This window comes from Dendrobates tinctorius, unplaced genomic scaffold (genome assembly GCF_039654945.1).
Source record: "Dendrobates tinctorius isolate UK_male_01 unplaced genomic scaffold, ASM3965494v1 ptg000254l, whole genome shotgun sequence".
Classification (NCBI taxonomy): domain Eukaryota; kingdom Metazoa; phylum Chordata; class Amphibia; order Anura; family Dendrobatidae; genus Dendrobates; species Dendrobates tinctorius.
In genome coordinates this window covers 3,477,675-3,500,282 of record NW_027361921.1, presented here as the reverse complement: position 1 = coordinate 3,500,282, position 22,608 = coordinate 3,477,675, and the positions used below count along the sequence as shown (strand labels likewise).

Here is a 22,608-nt window from a genome sequence, read left to right as displayed (position 1 = left end):
ACTCTCTTACCAATATATGCACTTTATTTTTGCTTCTGTACTTCCGTTCTCCAGATTTAAGTCTCACTTGTGGCACTTTATGAGAAAGCAGCAGTTTGACTTTGTTTCTACACTAACTGTATTTTCTGGCTTCATTGAGCTTACTGTTCATGTCCAACATGAGATTGTCTCTATGGTTCATTGATTTTGGTTTGAAGTGAACAACTGTAATCATGTCCTTTATTTTCTCTTGTTTTTGTGCCTAGTTATCATATTTTATTGTCATTCCTTAGTGCGTTATCTCAATTTGCAAACAATACATTTGTCTAATTACCACACATATTTTTACATATGCGCCTGTCTCCCTTTTTTCAAATTTAAGTGTGCAAACACTACTTAATTATTTATGACACTGTTGCTTTAAACCACTTTTGTGAATGTGCCTTTTACTTCTACTCACTGCGCAGGCTCCATAACTATGAAACCTCAATACCTACGTGTCTTGACGCATGCGCTGTTATCATTTGTTTGATCGCAATAATAATGTCTTGACTCATGTGCTGTCACCACTTGCTCTATTGCGTAAGTGCAAGCGCCATAACTATGATGGTTCTGTTACTTTAAACCTCTCTCTTGAATGTCCTGTTTACTTCTATCCACTGTGCAGGAGTCTTTACTATAAGGCCTCATTGCCTTCATGTCTTAACACATGCTTTGTCATCATTTGTGTGATCACGCAAGCTTAACTAAACTGTGTTCCAAATTATTATGCAAAAAGAGTTTAGGAGTGATAAGGTTAGAATTTTTTTGCTTGTCATTTAAACTCATTGATGGTGATGTGTGTCAGGGCTCTTTATATCACTGAAAGCAATTGCCGATACCTGTGCAAATTAGTTTGGCAGGTGTGTCCAAATAAAGGCAAGACTTCTTAAGAAGGCTGTTCCACATAATTAAGCAGCCTACATTTTTTGCCAAAATGGGAAAGAAAAGGGATGTGTCGGCTGCTGAGAAGCAACAAATTGTGGAGTATTTAGGTCAAGGCATGACTACAATCAACATTGCCAAGACACTTCATCGTGATCATTGCACAATCAGGAAGTATGTAGCTGATTCCCAGCACACACGTGTGTGTGCTGATAAGGAAAAATTGAGGACTCTTTCCAACAGGCAATTGCGTCAGGTTAAAAGAGCAGCTGCAAAAATGCTTGTCATAGCAGCAGACAAGTTTTTGAAACTGCTGGTGCCTCCAACGTCCCCCGAACAAGATGCAGGGTCCTTCAGAGGTTTGCAGCTGTGCGTAAGCCATCCTGTCGACCACCTCTATCCACTGCACACAAGCAGAAACGGCTCCAGTGGGCCAAACGATACATGAAGACTGACTTCCAAACTGTTTTGTTCACTGATGAGTGCCGTGCAACGCTCAATGGTCCAGATGGATCGAGTGGAGGATGGCTGGTTGATGGACACCCCATGAAAACACGGCTAAGGCGCCAACAAGGAGGTGGAGTAATGTTTTGGGCTGGAATCATGGGGAAAGAGATTGTCGGCCCCTTTAGGATCCCTGAAGGGGTAAAGATGAACTCCATAATCTATGTGGAGTTTCTAAAACAGCACTTCCTGTCATGGTTCAAGAGGAAAAACCGTGCTTTCCGCAGCAAGATCATTTTCATGCATGATAATGCACCGTCTTATGCTGCAAATAACACATCTGCATCTCTGGCTGCTATGGGCATAAAAGAGGACAAACTTATGGTGTGGCCACCATCTTCCCCTGACCTCAACCCCATTCAGAACCTCTGGAGCATCATCAAAAGGAGTGTCTATGATGGTGGGAGGCAGTTCACATCTAAGCAACAGCTCTGGGAGGGTATTCTGTCCACATGCAAAACAATTGAAGCACAAACCATCCAAAAACTGACAAATTCAATGGACGAGAGAGTTCAGAAGCTTCTTTCGAGCAAGGGGTCCTATGTGCAAATGTAACATTACCTAGAATAAAGTTTTGACTTGAAAACTGTTTGATTTCATTTTGTAATAAGCTGATAATGCTTATAATTTCACAATTGACCATTTTTTTGTTCAAAATAAAAATAAAAAGGTTGAAAACTCTGCTGTGCATAATAATTTGGAACATGCATTTTGAGTGTTTCTTATTTTTAAAAATATACTGTTTTCATAGGCAATAAATCCAAAACAATAAGCCTACATTAATGGCACTTCATGCTAAACACTATCCAATACGACAAAAACGAAGTTATGCCATAAAATCAATAACCTTTATTAAATCACATTACATAAAAAACACTAAAAAGTGCTGAAAAAAATTTTTTTATACATCTGCTCCACTATACATTATACACAGTACATATGGTAAGGTACTCAATAATGACCCCGTAATCACCACATCACACAGACAGTATAGATATATAAGATTAAATGTGATATGTCATTCAATAACCAATACTGGCCCTTACTCTTGACTGACAAAACCTTGAAAAAATATGTTCCAAGTAAACCCTCGGTCACTTTCAGGAGGTCAGAAAATCTTAAGGACCTGCTGGTGCGGAGTTACCATCGGGGTCCTAGACCTGAGAAGAGGTTTGGTTCTAAAGGACAAAAATGGGGCTTTTTTCCATGTAACGAGTGTATCTCATGCCCAAATATGGTCAAGGCATCTACATTCTCCTCTAGTGATGGTAAGAGGATTTTTGATATTACTCAACACATCACATGCAACACAACGGGAGTAGTGTACTATGCTATGTGCCCATGTAGGAAAATATATGTGGGAATGACCTCAAGACCAGTCAGAGTCCGAGTTAGGGAACATTATAGGGATATAAAGAATGCCTATGAGACAGAAGATGTATCTTTATTGAAACCCTTACCAAAACACTTCAAGGCATTGCATAACTGTGATCCGAACCTTCTGAAGGTGATTGAAATTGATAAAGTTTTTGTAGACCACAGAGGTGGAGATGTGAGAAAAAGACTGGCGCAGGTAGAAACACGATGGATCTACAGAATAGGTTCAGTGCAACCAGAAGGCCTCAACGAGATTTTGAGCTTTGCCCCTCTTCTTTAATATGGTTTTATGGTTATTTTTCTTAGAGTTTTAATATGAATTTTGTCTTTCAGATGTTTACGTAATTGTGATGTGGGAATGGAGGAGTGGTCATGATGTGAGCACTAAGGATCGTTCTTGGGAATGAAGGTCACCGGTGTACCCCTCTGAAGATATGGAAACCTATGTGGTGAAATGAACACCTCAGCAATGAAGAAGTCTGCACTATGGAAATTCTCTTATGGACCAGCTGTGAATTATAATGTTATTGTCTGATGTAGGGATCAAACTATGTATAATTACAATGTCCTTTAGGTGTATAATGTGCATTGGAGAGTTGGCGTACTGTACAAAGTATGGTATGGAGCATTGTTTCTTCTTGCTTATATATATAAGCTCTCTAATGTATTCAACCTTGGTCACTGTGTGGATATAACTATGTACGGCTCTATAGGATACCAGATATCTAATATTAATCAACCTTCTAAACATGGGATGTGACATTGTTTAGTATCTGTAGGGATTCCATATGGGGATATTCATAGTGTATCCTTTCCCACATGGCATATGTATGAGTCTGTGTTTTAGTGGTTATACATACGATATATGTGCAATATGTGCTGTAGCCCCTTTAAAGTTTTTTTCTAATCGACATATATATCACTTTATGTGCTATGAGTTTATGCAAGTGAATATATGGGAGTAATTGTATCATACTTTGTACTTTTTACCATCTGTACTAAGTGCATTGTGCACACATCAAGCGGTTTTTTTTGGCTCTCCCCACTGTGAGCCGTCTGCTGGGTCTGTTCATGCTGCTCCTCTATCCAGGACACGGTGGATGGGAGGCGTGCCTAAATGACTGGCGGCGAGATCACGTGGGGGGTGTGCGTCGTCATGGGGACGCGACGCCGAGCGCAGCTTCTTCCTCATTCTGACGTGTCAGACGGGGGAGTGGCTGAGCTGTAGGCGGGTGCATCTCATGGCGGCGTCACATGCCGAACACCGGCAGCTTGCAAGGTAATTAATTTCTGGGGCTATTTAAGGGCACACGGGTCTCCTGGCCATAGGCCATATTACTCACCCCCCTTGGAAGAAGCAAAGGCGAAACGCGCGTCGGGGATCTTCGCCCAATAAGGTTGTACCATTTCAGAAAGCACTTTGCACTTTATTGATTTCAGGCTGATTTGGCTCTGTGCGCTACTAATATGGCAGCTGTCTCCACATACCCTGTCGGATAGCATTATGCAGTTTAAATTTAGACCTTTCAGCAGGGACTAGGGATTATATATGTGCACTATGTAGCCTGTATATATTTGGTTATTGAATGACATATCACATTTAACCTTATATATCTATACTGTCTGTGTGATGTGGTGATTACGGGGGTCATTATTGAGTACCTTACCATATGTACTGTATATAATGTATAGGGGAGCAGATGTATAAAAAAAATTTTTTCAGCAACTTACTTTGAAGCTCCTTTTAGACATTTGCCTGTTATGACATATGTACTGCCAATTGGGCGTTATTAGACGTGTATCTCCTGAAGCGCACTTTTTAGTGTTCTTTATGTAATGTGATTTAATAAAGGTTATTGATTTTATGGCATAACTTCGTTTTTGTCGTATTGGATAGTGTTTTCATAGGCAGTTTGTTCAAAAACATTGCAATTATACCAGAATATTAGATGACTGGAAAATAACAATGACTGCAATTCATATAGGTACGGTAATTTAGAGAAAACATGAGGAAATATTTTTTGCATAATAATTTGGAACACAGTGTATACATCTCAATAAAAATGCTTTGACGCATGCGCTGTCACCATTTGCTCTATCACGCAAGCACCATAATTGTGAGGCCTATTTTTGATGCATGCGCTGTTAACTCTCATTCTATTGCGCAAAAGCATTTATGTCAGCTTCACCATATGATATCTGGGTTCCGGCCCATAGTGCTCAAGCGCAAATATGTCACCTTTTCTTAAAGGAACATTGTTTCAATTGTAAAGCGCAAATGCACTGCTGTCAGTTCCAGGCACGATCTCATCATGCCATTCGTACACCTGTTTACTTGGTAATTATTTCATACTATATATAAGATAGACCTCAACTATTTTGGCATCAATCTCGCCTCAGGAAGCCATGCTCTGTGGCGATATGAATGTGATCCTTTTCTCCTTGTACCATGCTGTAGCTGGGTCTTTCTAATATGTCAACCAACAGGTTATCTGGCTCAACCCTGTCTTTTCTGGGATTTTTTTGATTTTCAAAAGCTATCTTCTATTTATTATCCATGTTTTAGGCATTTCTACTTCATTGGATTTCCCTACAGGTTTTCCTCTTAATATTGGTACTTGCCTTAATGTATATATATGGGTGCCTTTTGTTTCTTTCTACAATATATCTGCTGCTTTTATCTTTCTGATCAAACTTGATATATGCATGTTTAGACTATGAAAAATATTCAGAATTGAGAGTCCTCAGTGGTTGATACCTTTTAATGGCTAACTGAAAAGATGGTAACACATTGCAAGCTTTCGAGACTACTCAGGTCTCTTGATCAGGCTAGACTAATACAAAATCTGAAGAGTCACATATTTATGCACAACACAGCACAGAAAAAATGCAATAGATGAGACTAACACGGTACAAAGATATACATCTTTCCTGTTTAGACTATGCTAATTTGGAAATACTTCTTAAACTTCAGCACCCATTTGATTTGTCTGGTTATCCCAGTACAGAGTTTTTTAATCTATCATTTATTTACATTTTTACCAACAAACACAGTGAAGGAGGATAGTTAGTCCTTACATGGACTTTCCGTTAATGTATTCCAGCTGCTTGGCTTTTTAATTCTTTTACAATTGTTGTTGTGTTTATCTTGTTCTATAATAAATGTATTGGTTTGATTTTTGGTGATCCTTACTATGGACTTCTTTGCTTAGTTTATTACGCAGAATCTTACAACATGTTGATATTTTTTTTCTATTTTTTGTGAGTTATGGTCTCGCACACTTATCAATGCTTGTACTTGATATGTCTGGTATGTGCAATATAAAAACATCTCAGGAAGAAGTAAATATTCTTGGTAGTTTAATCTTAAGTAAGGTGGATGTTTCTTCCACCCCATAGGGCATATGATTGTGCTATCGACTTCATACCAGGTGCTAAAATGCCTAAATTTCATTTGTTTAACATTTCTCCTTCAGAAAGGGAGGCCTTGAAAGATTATATTTAAAAGAGTCTGGCTAAGAGTCATATACGGCCATCCCCAGTTGCCACTAGATTTGTTTTTGGGGAAAAAAAAGAGGGTTGTGTTCATGCTTGGATTTTAGAGAGCTTAATAAGATCCTGATCTACAATCCCTATCCTTTACCTCTTATACCTGAACTGTTAAATCAACTTTCTGGAGCTAAATGGTTTTCTAAACTTGACTTGAGAAGGGCATAAAACCTTATATGCATTCAGTAGGATGATGAATGGAAGGCTGTTTTCAGTACGTCTGAAGGTAATTTTGATAATTTGGTGATGCCGTCCGGGTTGACAAATGCATCAGCGATCTTTCAAAATTCTATCAATTACATTCTTTGCTCTCTGCTGGGTAGGTCTGTGGTAATTTACTCAGGTTCAGTTGTTAGGTTGTTGGTTTCTGCTTCAGGGATTTGGATGGATTCCATTAAGGGATTTCATAAATTTGGCTCAACTGAGCAAACCTGGTGGTTAGGATTGTGGTAATTTATTCGGGTACTCAGGAGGAACACCGTGAGCATTACCGAGCGGTCCTTCAGATTGTAAGTGACAACCATTTATTTGCTATACTGGAGAAAAATCTATTTGAAGTATAGCAAGTTCAGTTCTTAGGGCATTTGGTTTCTGCTTCGGGGTTTCGGATGGATCACATTAAGATACAGGCCGTTCATGATTGGGCTCAAATGAGTAAACCAAAAGACGCTGCAGAGATTTCTAGGCTTTCCAAATTACTGGAAGTTCATTAAGAACTTTTCTGTCATAGACAAGCCTTTAACTGACATGACCGAGAAGAAAACAGCCTTATCTTCCTGGTCAGCTGAGTGTCATGGCGTTACTGTGGGATGGTAAGCGAGTTTCTAATCTGACCCTCAAGCTAGGGGTCCACCTATGCAGACTAGTAAAGAAAAATATATTTCTGGCATCCGCTGATCCGTGGAGCCAGCTTAAATAGAGAAAAAGCCTAAGAGCTGCAGCTCTAAAAGGAGGGTTGTCTGAATCTGTGGAATCAACACACATTGACGCCACCATGACAGTTGGAGATGTTTGAGAAAACCTCCTTGTGACACTGAGATAGTAAATACTTTTTCGGCTCTCAAGACAGCTTTATCTAAGGCTCCTGTTCTCAGTCAACAACAGGTCTATCTGCCTTTTTTGGTCGAGAAAGACACTTCCACTGTGGGAAAAGTGCTGTCCTTTAATAAAAAAATATTCGGTACCTATATTCTTGTGCTTTTTACTCTCAGAAGTTTTCTCAACCAGAGTCGAATTATGTTATAGGTGACCGAGAGCTTCTGGTGTTTAAAAAGGCCTTTGAGGAACGGAGGAATTGGTTGGAGGGGCAAGACATAAGGTGACGGCATTTACCGATCATAAGAACCTGTTGTATATTGAAGTATTTAAACACCACAAAGGATCGGTGGGACCTTTTTTTTGCCTGGTTTGATTTTACTGTAACTTACCTTCCCGGATCTAAGAATGTTTGTTCCAGAGTTAAGGGGTGAAAATCCTGTTGAGATTCTTAAACAGGGGGTGGTGGTGGGTGCTCTGGGGATAGATCTCAGGCAGTGCATTTGGGATGCTTAGGACAGTGTGCCTATAGGTTTGCTTTTAAACAAACTTTATGTACCGCCTTCATTACCAGGGCTGTGGAGTCGGTAAGCCAAACCTTCGACTCCTCAATTTCCATGACACCGACTCCACCAAAATTGCCTCCGACTCCACAGCTCTGCTCTTTACGTGTATATTTTCTTAACGAAGTGCATGATTCCATTTTGGCTAGGTAGCCCAGTTCTTCTGCCACTTGTAGATCTCTTTCTAGGTCCTTTCGGTGGCTAAATGCCCAAAATGGTGTTGATGTGTATGTCTGTAAATGCAGAGTCTGTGCCAGGGCTAAAGCCTCTTGTTAGGCCCCAGCGAGTTATCTCTTACCTAACAAAGTTCAGTTGCAGCCCTGGACCCACTTGTCCATTGACTTTGTCACCAATTTGCCTCACTCTGGCAGTAATACTGTGGTGTATGTGGTGGTAGACTGCTTTAGCAAAATAGTTCATTTGGTCCCACTTCAAAAGTTTCCTACCACAAAGAGCTTAGCTACATTGTTAATTTTTCATATTGTTAAATTACATAGCGTTCCCAAAAACATTGTTTACTCCAGAGGGGTTCAATTTACAGATAGCTTTAAGCAATGTTTTTGCTCCAGAATGGATATTGCGAGACTATTGGACAAACAGAATGGATGAAAAAAGAGGTAGAGCAGAATTTGAGGTGTTTTGCTTCATCTAATCAGGAAGACTGGGTGGAATTTCTGCTTCCCTGCACGCTCTTATTTACTTTTGCAGGATGTGTGTTCTGGCCTCCCCTCTGGTTCCACAGCAGGTGCAAGAAAACCTTGGATGGCCTTTTAGGGCACAATTAATAGGGTCAGATAATAATCAATAACAAAAACGTGAGATAAATCAAACCACATAATCCATACGTGTGATAATCCAGACCCCCGTTTGCTCACAATATGCCTTGATAGTCCATTAATCCCTTCACGACATACAAACTGCGCCGCGGGAGCTGTGTTCCCACAAACCGCCGTATACATACGGTGCCGCGCTCACGCTGAGTGCCACCGGGGTGCAGGTGTCAGCTCTTTGTGAGAGATGACACCCCGCAGCAATGCCCAGTGCTAGCACTGATCGTGGACGTTTAACCCCTCTGATGCAGCTGTCAATATTGACAGTGACACGGAGGAGCATTGCAAAGAGAAGGAGCTTCCTGTCTGCTCCCATCGGCACAACGTGATGCGAAAGCATTGTGTCGGTGGTCTCCATGGTGACTCTGTGAAGCAAGATGGCCTGCCATGGGGTCCATTGGGGATGGTAGCCTCTGAGCCCCTGCCAAAAGCTGGAACTGACATGCCTCCTACCTGCCTGTCACATGCTGCTCTGTTGCCCTGCAGTGCAGAAGTGCTGAATTAATGTTTTTTGTTCATTCTGTCTCCCAAAAATCAAAATACAAAGTGATACAAAGTCATGTGCCCGAGAATGGTACCAATAAAAATGTCAACTTGTCCCGCAAACAAGAAGCTGTCACATGACTATACTGAATTCTGGAAAAATTATAGCTGTCTAAATATGGTGATGCAAAAAATAGTTTTTGCAATAAAAAGAGCCTTTTAGTGTGTGACAGCAGCTAAACATAAAAACCTATTATAAATCTGGTATCGCTATAATCGCACCGAGCCGAAAAATAAAGTCACCTAATCTCTTATATAGAATAAAGAACAGCGTAAAAATAAATAAAATCAATTCTTCGCTTGCAGTGGATTTGTTCATTCTGCCTCCCAAAGATCGCAGTATGACTCCGCTCACATTTATCCTACCCTCTGCACTGAGCACTTACCAGGGTTTTCATGTAATGCTCAGAAATATGTGATTCAGACGGAACCCCTGGCGGAAAATTTCCTATAATGAGGTAGATGGTGGCACTTTGGACACCATAGGACCTGTGATCTGGCAGTGCCCGTCTTTTTAGGGGAGCAAACAAGCACGGTCGACCACAGTTTTGTGCACTTCTGATAAGAAAACTGATGAACAGAGGGAAGACTGAGTCCAGACTCTGCTGCTTCATTATAGCAAATGGATCCCTCGGGGGTTTCATCTGTCACGTCAATCGGAGATGGAAATCCCAAAGTTAGTGCTCAGCGCCAGAGAGGTGATCAAAGTACTACAGCTTCTAGTCTCCCATGGAGATTACTGAAGCATGCGGAGTTTTAAAAAATTTTTTTTTAAAAGCATAAAAAAAATTACAAAAATATAAACGTTCAAATCAAACCCTTTTCACCCCATTCAAAATAAAAACAGTGAAAAATCAAATATAAACATATTTGGTATTGCCGTGTTCAGAATCACCAGTTCTATAAATATAAAAAAAAGATAACCTGATGGCTAAATGGCGTAACTAAAAAAAAAAAAAGAAGTCAGAATTGTTTTTTGGTCACTGCTACATTGCAATAAAATGCAATAAGGGGTGATCAAAAGATCGTATTTACACCAAAGTGGTATCAATAAAAATGTCAGCTCAGCAAAAAATAAGCCCTCACACAAGCCCCAGATTTTTTTTTTGTAACAAATTTTGGAATTTTTTTGTCACCACTTAAATAAAAAAGAACCTAGATACGTTCGGTGTCTGTGAATGCGTAATGACTTGAAGAATCATAATGGCAGGTCAGCTTTAGCATTTAGTTACCATGGTTAAAAAAAAACTGTCGAATTGCACTTAATATTCACTTTTACCGTAATTGGAATTTTTTCCCCCATTTCCAGTACACGATGTTAAAACCAATGGATTCGTTCAAAAGTACAACTTCCCCCACAAAAAAACAAGACCTCACATGGTCATATTGACTGAAAAATAAAAAAAGTTATGGCTCTGGAAAGAAGGGGAGCAAATAACGAAAATTCAAAAACTGAAATACCCCGGGTCGTTAAGGTTAAGGAGTTAATAATACGTTAGGAGTGAATGTTTAAAACTGTTCAGATAATGTACCTGTTTCAATGCAAAAAAATGGATGAGAAAAAATCAGAATTAACTAGAACACAACTGGGAAGACACCTCGAAAAAAAATAATTTAGCTTCTCTTAGATATTACACTCTCACAGATGCAGGCATGGTATGTGAAATCTAATATTTCACTTGCAGTTTAGAATGAATCACTATGTTCCATTCTTCAAATCTGACATTGCCACATGGGTAACGCCATGCAAAGGACCTCCATGAGGAAACATCACATCGGTACTACTGCTGAGATTAGCTAAACCCTTCTAGTCTGCATTGTAGGTAGAATAACCCCTTTACCCCAAGGGTGGTTTGCACGTTAATGACCACATGTCTACTTTACATCAGCACAGTTTTGGAAACAAATTTTTTTTTTGTTAGGAAGTTACAAGGGTTAAAAGTTGACCAGCTTTCTCATTTTTACAACAAAATTCACAAAACCTTTTTTTAGGGACCACCTTACATTTGAAGTCACTTTGAGGAGTCTATATGGCAGAAAATACCCAAAAGTGACACCATTCTGAAACCTGCACCCTTCAAGCTGATAAAAACCACTGAATCACTTATCAAAGTTCGGCGGCTGCTGGATATGCGCACGGAGGTGGCGCAAAAGGGGGGGGTAAAAAAAAAGGAAAACGGCAGGCACGAGCTCTGAAAAGTGAACTGTGTCATTTATGAAAGTTCGGATTGTGGTGTCACAGGCTTCTGTGGCACCACAAGGCCCAGCACAGGGGGAGATCTGGCAGTGTGACCAATCTGCAGGACTCCTCAGCTAGTGTGAGGACCTGCAGAGCATTCACACATAGGTCACAGAGTGGTCAAACTGCTGCTGTGATCTGTCATTGGTAGCATCGATGATCACATCGATCCCACCAATCAGAGCTGGCCCTGGTGATGCCGGTGTTGTTAGGCACCCAGCCTAGGATCGGAACTCACAGCTCCGATCCTAGGTAGGTCACCGGCAGGTCACCAGCAGGGCACAGCACGGTCACACCAAGGCTGTGCCCTGTGATTGTTTGGATCGACGATTACTTCGATTGCGCCAATCAGCAGCTGCTGGCCATGCTAGGCCTGTACTAAACACCAGCCTAGGATCGGTGCTATTACAGCACGATCTAGGTAGGTACCGGCAGGGCACAGCGCGGTAACACCTCTGCTGTGTCCTGTAATTGGCGCAATCGGTGTGATCGTCGATCGCGCAAATCTGAGCAGTTTTGGCCAATGCCTGGCATTGACAGGCACCGGCCGAGGATCGAGTACATCGGTACTTGATCCTAGCCTGGGACCTCACTGTTTCAGCCAATCTGATTGGTTGAAACAATGAGAAAGGCTGCGATTGGCTGTGAAGAATTGAACAGCCAATCACAGCGATCGGGAGGCCGGATGTGCGGGGACAGATTCCTACAGCTAAGATGGCGTCAGAATTTTAATGCGATCATCGCGACTTAAGTCGCAGTGTCGCATTAAAGGGCATGATGTACTGTCCCCGTCCATGGTCAGACAGGCTCAGGTCACATGGACGGGATAGTACGTCAGATGTCAGAGAGGGGTTAACAGCTGATTTTGTCACTGAACCATTGGTATGACCATTTTCCACAAAGTGTCTCAGGAGCGGTTTTTCAACTAAACAATGTCAGGCTGCATGTTGCTCTTCCTATGATGAGTATCCTTTGTGGCCTAAGCATGCTACAAAGGCATGCAGCTTCTTCTCACTTGTCTCTAATTTATCACATCTAGGATGCTATTGGAAGTCAATTTCAAGAGGAGCTGCCAGCATGGCAGAATATTCCTCAGACAACCATTGACAGCATGCCAAGTGCTGTAAGTATATGTATTTCTGCACTAGGCACTCATATTCAATACTGAATAAATCAAAATGTTTAGAAAATTTTGTTTACATTTGTTCGCCATTTGCATACAACTAAGATGTCTATCAATCTTGTGATCTCCATAATTCCACGATTTCTCCATTTTGGCATTTCAATGGTTATACTTGATGTATTATTTCCATAAAGCAAAATATTGTATGTACGGTACTTTACCTTATTATGTAGTAACACTTGAGTTTTATCTGGTGTTAAGTTTACATCCACAGATGAGGGTGGAACAAGTATATCCATGAAGAATATTGGATAGAAACGAGAAGAATCCTTGTTTCGATTAAAATGCATGCGAACCATCTATAGTTTACAAATATAAAAACAAATTATGTCAGACAGTAATTAAAGAAAACACATGATATTTTATGAATATTCAGCTCAATGCAGAAATCAAGCAAACTACACAAACTTCATCAAGACAAAGTAGAAAATAATAAAGGATTAAACGGATACACAAAGGAAGAAGGCAATGAAACAAAAGTTTAGTACTAATCAAGTAATTTATTTAGTCAAAATATCAATCTGTGATACAAATGTAACAGAAGCCGACTTTTAGGCTATCTGCTTATAACAAACTTCTTAAAACATCACTCCAATCTTTGTTTTTATTTTATCCCTGGAATGGTCTCACTAATCTAAGCCTCCTGACCCTAGTATTATATTTTTCAGCAGCCATCTTCAGCTGTTCCTGATGCTGCTCCGGTCCCGCACTTCTGACTGACTAGAAGTCAGAGGTAATGGTAACAAGCTTTCTCTGTAAGTCTATGATGGCATCGTTCTGGCTCTCATACACTTAGATTGAGCTGTAGCTTCCAGGTCACCCAGCAAACAGGGGAGTGATCCCTCAGGGCACAAACTGCTGGAGACCAACTGGAGCGGTGCCAATAAACCATGAAGATGGCGGCTGCTAAGTAAAAGACTAGGGTAAGGGAACATATATTAGTAGCACGACTTCAGCTCTGCAATAAAAAACAAAATGCTGGAGTGGTGCTTTAAGAAATTTGAACCCAAAAGGCTACATGCACAATTTTCATGTTGGGCTTTTAAAAAGTACTGCACACTGTATGATCATAATACTGGTAGCACGTTTGATATACATTAAATGGGCAAAAGTATTGGTACAGTTACAAATTACACCTATATTATATTATAATACTATAGTATTTTTTATATCATATATTCTAAATCCATACACATTACTATGGAGTTGTTTCGCCATTTGTAGGTACACCAGCCTCCACACAACTTGGAAGGCTTTTGGAGTGTGTCTGTGGAAATTTTTAATCAGTCGCCCCAAATGCACTTGTGAGGAGAGACACTGTTGTTGGATGAGAAGGCCTGACTCACAATTTCCACACATCGAAAACACAAAGGTGTTTGATTGTCTTGAGGTCAGGGGAGTCAAGTTAACTTCTTCAGCACCAAATTCATCCAGCTATGACATTAAGGTCTTGCTTTGTCCAACTACTTTAAATTTCTATTGAAAATCAACATTTTGACAGTAAATTGTATATAACAAGGTAAAAATGAAGCAATCATCAGAAAATTACTTATAGTTGAAATCAAGTTTTTGTGTTCCAGGTTTTTTTTTTTTTTTATTAGTTTGGCTTTTTTTTCCTATCACAATTTATCTTTTAAAAAAAATAATATTCTTGCAATCTTCTATCTGACCACTGAAACTATTTTAGACTAATACTTATTGCACTAACAGGAAGAGTTTTCATCCAAACTCCTTATCAGGAAGAATTATAATCACAGGTAACACCTCAATACACAGCTGAAAACACAGGAACCACAAATCAAAATAGGTGATGTCATAATTGACCCTTCTTCCCCTGCCTTCTCAATGACATTTGCACATGCTCATTCTATGCTTTTGCAGGGATATGTCCAGCTTAGTATACTTTAGTATAATGTACTGCACCTGCAAAATGGCTCCCAGCCAATAACTTGGAGGCATCTTGTATAAAAGACTCCAGATTTCTCCAGGTAGGAAGGGAAAGGCTGGGGCCCCCCGATCCTGACCATCTGCGTGGAACGGTCGGATATTCCTCTCGTCGTTCCTATCCGCAGTGGGACAGGAAAAACACTGAGGGATGGCAAGGGGAGGATCCTTTTAATCTCTCGTGGCTTCCTGTCCCACTACGGATGAGAAAGACGTCATCCAGTGTGCTGTCAGGTGGTGACCTGTAAAGTATATTAAATATGCAGTGTGTCCGTAAAGTCATGGTGCACTTTTGACCAGTCAAGTGTAGAAGTATACCACGATCCCTATATTTGACACCCTTAGACTTTTACTTTTGGGGTTATGTGAAGCAACATGTGTACACTGAACGCATCAACAACATTAATCACTTAAAACAGAGAATCACAGACGTTATTCACTCTGTTACACCAGATGTCCTTACCCGTGTGTGGCAAGAACTTCACTATCGTTTGGATGTGTGTAGGGCAACAAATGGAGCCCACATCGAACTGCATTGAATAGGTATGAAACTGGGAGAGTTTTTCTTTTATGTGGAGCAGATTTCACATTTCTAACGCTTTTTGTTGCCTTTCCAGTGATTGGTCAAAAGTGCACCATGACTTTACAGACACAGTGTATATGTATATGATACACACACACATACACACTGCTCAAGAAATAAAGGGAACGCTAAAATACTACATCCTAGATATCATTGAATGAAATATTCCAGTTGCAAATCTTTATTCACTACATAGTGGAATGCGTTGAGAACAATAAAACATATAAATGATCAATGTAAATAAAAATTAGTATCCCATGGAGGTCTGGATTTGGAATGATACTCAAAATCAAAGTGGAAAATCAGATGATGCTCGGTAATGTGTGTGGCCTCCACATGCCTGTATGACCTCCCTAAAACACATGTGCATGGTCCTGATGAAGCTGTGTATGTTATCCTGAGAAATCTCCTCCCAGACCTAGATTAAAGCATCAGTCAACTCCTGGACAGTCTGTGGTGCAACGTGGATGGAACGAGGCTTGATGTCCCAGGTGTGCTCAATTGGATTCAGGTCTGGGAAACAGGCAGGCCAGTCCATAGCATCAATGCCTTCACTTCATCATGCAGGAAAAGCTGACACACTTCAGCCCCATGAGGCCTAGCATTTTCATGCATCATAAGGAACCCAGGGACCAATGCACCTGCATATGGTCTCACAATAGGTCTGAACATCTCATCCCGGTATTTAATAGCAGTGAGAGTACCTCTGGCTAGAATATGTAGGGCTGTGCGGACGTCCAAAGACATTCCTCTCCACATCATTACTGGCCCACTGCCAAACCGGTTATGCTGCAAAATTTTGCAGGCAGAACGCGATCCACAGCGTCACGTCTGTCACATGTGCGCAGTGTGAACCTGCTCTCATCCAAGAAGAGCACAGGGTGCCAATGTCAAATCTGCCAATCTTGGTGCTCTCTGGCAAATGTCAATTGCCCTGCACAGTGTTGGGCTGTAAGCACAGCACCCACTTGTGGATGTTAAGCCCTCAAATCATTGTCATGAAGTCTGCTTCTAACAGTTTGAGCAGACACATGGATGTTAGGGCCTGCTTGAGGTCATTTTGCAGGGCTCTGGCACTGTTCCTTCTGTTCCTCCTTGCACAAAGGAGGCTATAGTGGTCCTGCTGTTGGGTTGCTGCCCTGCTATGGCCCCCTCCATGTCTCCAGGTGTAATGACCTGTCTCCTGGTATCTGCTCCATGCTATGGACACTGTGCTTACAGACAAACATAGTAACATAGTCTTGAAGGCTGAAGGAAAACCTTATGTCCATCTAGTTCAGCCTATTTTTTAGTGCAGCTCTTCTGCATTGTTGATCCTGGGGAAGTCAAAAAACCCACAGAGTAGAAGCCAATTTTCTCCACAGGGAAAAAAATTCCTTCCCCTAAGCGGGGTCAACCAGCTACCTATAATATTATGTTAATCGTAACCTTCTATACTGTTACTCACAAGAAAAGCAGCCATTCCTTTCTTAAATTCATTCAGTGAGTTGGCCATCACCACTTCCTCAGGAAGAGAATTCCAGAGCCTCACTGCTCTTACCGTGAAGAACCCTCTTCTATGCTGTAATTGTAGCATCTGTTTCTCCTTCCCATGTGCATAACCTTACACTTATCTGTGTTAAACCTCATTTGCCATTTTTCAGCCCAATTCTCCAATTTACTCAAATCTGTCTGTAGTTACAAACTGTCCTCCTTTGTGTTAACTACCTAAGGCTGGTTTCACATTAGCGCTTTTGTGCGCAGCGCATCGTGCGCACCCGTGCGCATGCGCACTGCGCACCTATGCTTAACATGACGTGCGCATGGTCTTGCGCATACTTGCGTTTTCGTGCGCATGCGTTTTTTTTGTCTTTTGCGCCAGGCGCGCCAGACGCAACATGTTGCATTTTTGGTTCCGCCCTGTCTCGTCAAAAAAACGCATGCGCACGCTTGCGAACGGAATGCGCAAAAACACCACATTGGAGCCTATGGGAACGCATGCGTGCGCATGGTCTTGCGCACGCTTGCGTTTTTTTGCGCATGCGTTTTTGAGTTAAACAAGTCTAGAATGTTCTCTAGACATTGGAAAAAACGTCACACTTAAAAACGCATGCGCATAAAAACGCCAACGCATGCAAAAAACGCATGTAAAACGCAAACAACGCTGCGTTTTTTTTTACACATCAGCGTGCGCATGACGTTAAAAAAACACGCGTTTGTTTTGCGTTTTTCTTTGCGTTTTTTATGCGCCCGATGCGCTGCGCAAAAAAACGCTAATGTGAAACTAGCCTTACATAGTTTTGTATCATCTGCAAATACTGATATTTTACTGTGTAAGCCATCCACTAGATCATTAATATATTAAATAGTAGGGGGCCCAATACAGAACCCTGTGGTACCCCACTAGTAACCCTGGCCCAATCTGAGTATGCACCATTAATAACCACTCTTTGTTTTCTATCACTAAGCCAGCTACCTACCCATCTACACACATTTTCCCCTAGCCCAAGCTTTCTCATCTTACTTACCAATCTTTTATGTGGGACAGTGTCAAATGCTTTAGAGAAGTCGAGATAAATGACATCCAATGATTTTCCTTCGTCCGTTTGAGAGCTATCCTTCTTGCCACAGCTCACATTGATGTGCCACCCTGGATGAGCTGCGCAACCTGAGCAACTTCTGTGGGTTGTAGACACCGCATCATGCTACTGTACATTACCTCTAGGGGTGACTGTTACGGTTGCTGTAGCGGGAAGGTACGGAGGTGCAACCCGGAAGTGGACCCTCTGGGTCACGGCTCCAGAGCCCCCGAGGGCGAATGCCCAGGTGAGGACCACCCCCTATACAGGGAGTGTTAGGGGCAGACCCCCAGGGGATGGAACCGTGACAGCCGGAACCAAAGGGGCGGCTAGGGATAGGCAGGAGTGGAGGCACAGGCGTATCCGTACAGTGAGCACAGAGAGCGTAGGGATCAGGCAGAGCGCAGGACCGGAGCGTAGCGGGTGCGGGTGGCTGGAGGCTGCAAAAGAAGACACAAAAAGCGGAAGGATGTGAGGAGCATGACCGAGTAGGAGCAACTGAGGAACACAGTACAGCAGGAGAGCAGAGGAAGGACTGACGGAGGCAGAGAAGGTAGAGGGAAGAGTAAGGGTGCGAGGAGCAGGAGCACAGCGAAAACAGAGGCAGGTTAATAGGGCCTGGAACATGGAGAGTGCTGCAAAGACAGCAAAACCGTGTTAGAACAGGCGTCTTACCTGTCCAGGCGCCGGCCATAAGTAGCGCTGGGCGCCGCCATGTTGGAGGCGGGGCCAGCGCGTCATGTTACCCAGGGGGCTGCGCGCCTGGAAGGAGGCAGTGCGCAGGCTCCTGCCACCGGGGGAGCCGGAGGCCGGGTGCGGGGATGCGCCGGAGAGCAGGAGCGCGCAGGGAAGTGCGCGTCGCCGGGTAAGTGAAGCCCGGGGGCGTAACAGTGAGAGCAATGACAAAATGCAAAACTGACCAAAACAACAGCAAAAAAGGATTAGAACAGAAAAATGGTCTGTGGTCAGCCAATGCAGAACCACTCCTTTATTGGGGTTGACTTGCTAATTGCCTTTAATTTCTACCTGTTGTCTGTTCCATCTGCACAACAGCAGGAGAAATTTATTTGCAATCTTTGTTGCTTCATAACTGGACAGTTTGATTTCACAGAAGTGTGATTGACTTGGAGTTACACAGTTTTGCTTAAGTGTTCCCTTTATTTTTTGAGCGGTGTATATCTATGAATATATTTATATATAGTACTGTAGTAAAAGCCAAAAGTAATGCACTACTTATATGAAACATTAGCAAATCTTTTCCCTTTTTACATTCTTTGTTTTTTTCTTTTTTCTTGGCCAGATCCCATGAATCCAGCAGATTATATGTGAAAAGGAGGACAGTTTGCAACTACAGACAGATTTGAGTAAATTGGAAAATTGGGCTGAAAAATGGCAAATGAGGTTGAACACAGATAAGTGTAAGGTTATGCACATGGGAAGGAGAAACAGATGCTACAATTACTTACTAAATGGGAAACTGCTGGGGAAATCAGACATGGAAAAAGACTTGAAAAAGACTTAGGCATCTTAGTCAATAAGAAGCTAAATTGGAGTGTCCAGTGTCAGGCAGCTGCCACCAAAGCAAATAGGGTCATGGGATGCATTAGAAGAGGTCTGGCGACACGAGATGAAAACAATTCTCCCTCTGTACAAATCACTCGTCAGACTACACTTGGAGTATTGTGTGCAATTTTGGACGCCGGTGCTCAAGAAAGACATTACTGAACTTGAAAGGGTTCAAAGGCGGGCTACTAAAATGATAAATGGAGTTGGTTCACTACAATACCCAGAAAGGTTATCAAAATTAGGTCTATTTACTCTAGAAAAGAGAAGACTTAGGGGAGACTTAATATATATGTACAAGTATATCAGAGGGCAATACAGAGATCTCTCCAATGAACTGTTTGTACCAAGGACTGTGACAAGAACAAGGGGGCATTCTCTTCGTTTGGAGGAAAGACAATTTCTGCACCAGCATAGAAGAGGGTTCTTCACGGTAAGAGCAGTGAGGCTCTGGAATTCTCTTCCTGAGGAAGTGGTGATGGCCAACTCACTGAATGAATTTAAGAAAGGAATGGATGCTTTTCTTGTGAGTAACAGTATAGAAGGTTACGAATAACAGAATATTATAGGTAGATGGTTGACCCAGCTTAGGGAAAGGAATTTTTTCCTTATGGAGAAAATTGGCTTCTACTCTGTGGGTTTTTTGCCTTCCCCAAGATCAACAATGCAGAACAGCTGCACTAAAAATAGGCTGAACAAGATGGACATAAGATCTTCCTTCAGCCTTCAAAACTATGTTACTATGTTAAGTTAAAACATGGTTTAGGCTTTCCCTACACTTCACGTTCGGGATATACAGTGGGCAAAAAAAGTATTTAGCCAGCCACCAATTGTGCAAGTTCTCCCGTTTAAAAAGATGAGAGAGGCCTGTAACTGACATCATAAGTAGACCACAACTATGAGAGTCAAAATGAGGATACAAATCCAGAAAATCACCTTGTCTGATTTGGCAACATTTATTTTTCAAATTATGGTGGAAAATAAGTATTTGGCCATAAACAAAAGTTCATCTCAATAGTTTGTTATACAGCCTTTGTTGGCAATGACAGAGGTCAAAAGTTTTCTGTAAGTCTTCATAAGGTTGGCACACACTGTTGGTGGGATGTTGGCCCATTCCTCCATACAGATCTCCTCTAGAGCAGTGATGTTTTGGGCCTGTCCCTGGACAACACAGATTTTCAAATCCCGCCAACGGTTTTCTATGGGGTTGAAATCTGGAGACTCACTAGGCCACTCCAGGACCTTCATATGCTTTTTATGAAGCCACTCCTTCGTTGCCGTGGCAGTGTGCTTGGGATCATTATCATGCTTAAAGACCAATTCACGTTTCATCTTCATTGCCCTTGCTGATGGAAGGAGGTTTGCACTCAAAATCTCACTATACATGGCCCCATTCATTCTTTCATGTACACGGATCAGTCTTCCTGGTCCCTTTGCAGAGAAGCAGCTGTTCCAAAGCATGATGTTGCCACCCCCATGTTTCACAGTAGGTATGGTGTTCTTTGGATGCAACTCAGCATTCTGTCTCCTCCAAACACAGAGTTTTGTTTCTACCAAATAGTTCTACTTTTGTTTCATCAGACCATATGACATTCTCCCAATACTATTCTGCATATTCAAAATGCTCTCTAGCAAACTTCAGACGGGCATGGACATGTATTCGCTTAAGCAGAGGGACACATCTAGCACCACAGGATGAGTCCCTGGTGGCGTAGTGTGTTACTGATGGTAGCATTTGTTACAGTGGTCCCAGCTCTATGAGGGTCATTCACTAAATCCCCCGTGTGGTTCTGGGATTTTTGCTCACAGTTCTTGTGATCATTTTGACCACGGGGTGAGATCTCGTGTGGAGCCCCAGATCGAGGGAGATTATTAGTGGTCTTGTATGTCTTCAATTTTCTTATTATTGCTCCCACAGTTGATTTCATTACACCAATCTGCTTGGCTATTGCAGATTCAATCTTTCCAGCCTGGTGTAAGGCTACAATTTTGCTTCTGGTGTCCTTCGACAGCTCTTTGGTCGTCACCATAGTGGAGTTTGGAGTGTGACTGTTTGAAGTTGTGGACAGGTGTCTTTTATACTGATAACAAGTTCAAACACATGCCATTAAGTGGAGGACAGAAGAGCCTCTTAAAGAAGAAGTTACAGGTTTGTGAGAGCCAGAAATCTTGCATGTTTTAGGTGACCAAATACTTATTTTCCACCATAATTTGAAAAATATATCTTGCCAAATCAGACAAGTTGATTTTCTGGATTTGTTTTCTCATTTTGACTCTCATAGTTGTGGTCTACCTATGATGTAAATTACCGGCATCTCTCATCTTTTTAAGTGGGAGAACTTGCACAATTGGTGGCTGACTAAATACTCTTTCCCCCACTGAATTTTATAAAGAAATGATTGACAACCACACTTTTCATCAAGTTGTTGAAAATATGATATACTATCTCAAGAATAGAACAAATCTAAATACAAAAAAATGTTTAGTTTGTCAGTTTGGCATGATGGTGATTTATTTTCACGATTAATGATGTATGCATATTTTTTCCTTCTTGTTGTTATGTATATAGATATTCATGACAAAGGCAATTTTGCAGAAACACTGAATTTAAATTTTCTGTTGTTCCTTAAATAGTCGGGTGTGAATAAAACCACACTTTTTTCCAACCCATCTTGAATTGACTTACTTATGTGCCGAAGATTGACTTTCTACTATATACACACACCACACGTCATGGCAGAAAATGTTGGCACCCTTGAAATTGCCACAGAAATGAAGCATTTTTCCAGAAATGTATTGCAATTATGCATTGTGCTATACAACTTCTCCCCTTTTCATCTGGCTTCAGGTGTGATTTTCATATTGCCAACACCTGTTACTTGCCACAGGTGAGGTTGAACGAGAATCATATTGCTTGAAACAAAGTTGTTTACCCACAATTTGGAAAGCTGACAATTTTGTCAGGACCATTTTTGGAGTTTTGTGTGAAATTATTTCCAATTTGCCTTTTTTTCAGTTATTTTTTTGTGTTTCAATACATACAAAGAAAATCAACATGTGAATAACAAAACATGAGAATCGCAATAATTGTCTTGGGAGAAATACATCATTATCAAGAACAAAATTCGGCCATGAGCGCATATGTACAAATTCGATTTTTTTTTTATTGTAATGAAATTAATATATTACACAACAGTTAATGGTGATTAGCAAATATATTTCTTAATGAGTAAT

At 41.3% G+C, this 22,608-nt stretch overlaps 1 protein-coding gene across 7 annotated transcripts in view; it reads right to left on the bottom strand.

Moving 5' to 3' along the window:
• The window catches only part of PMS1 (PMS1 homolog 1, mismatch repair system component), a 322,424-nt gene that overhangs the window by 86,021 nt on the left and 213,795 nt on the right, over window positions 1-22,608 (bottom strand). For all 7 annotated transcript variants that reach the window (XM_073558100.1, XM_073558103.1, XM_073558101.1 and 4 more), the window contains one exon: window positions 12,888-13,025. In XM_073558100.1, coding sequence (XP_073414201.1) covers window positions 12,888-13,025 — 138 coding nt within the window. The remainder of the gene's footprint in view (window positions 1-12,887; window positions 13,026-22,608) is intronic.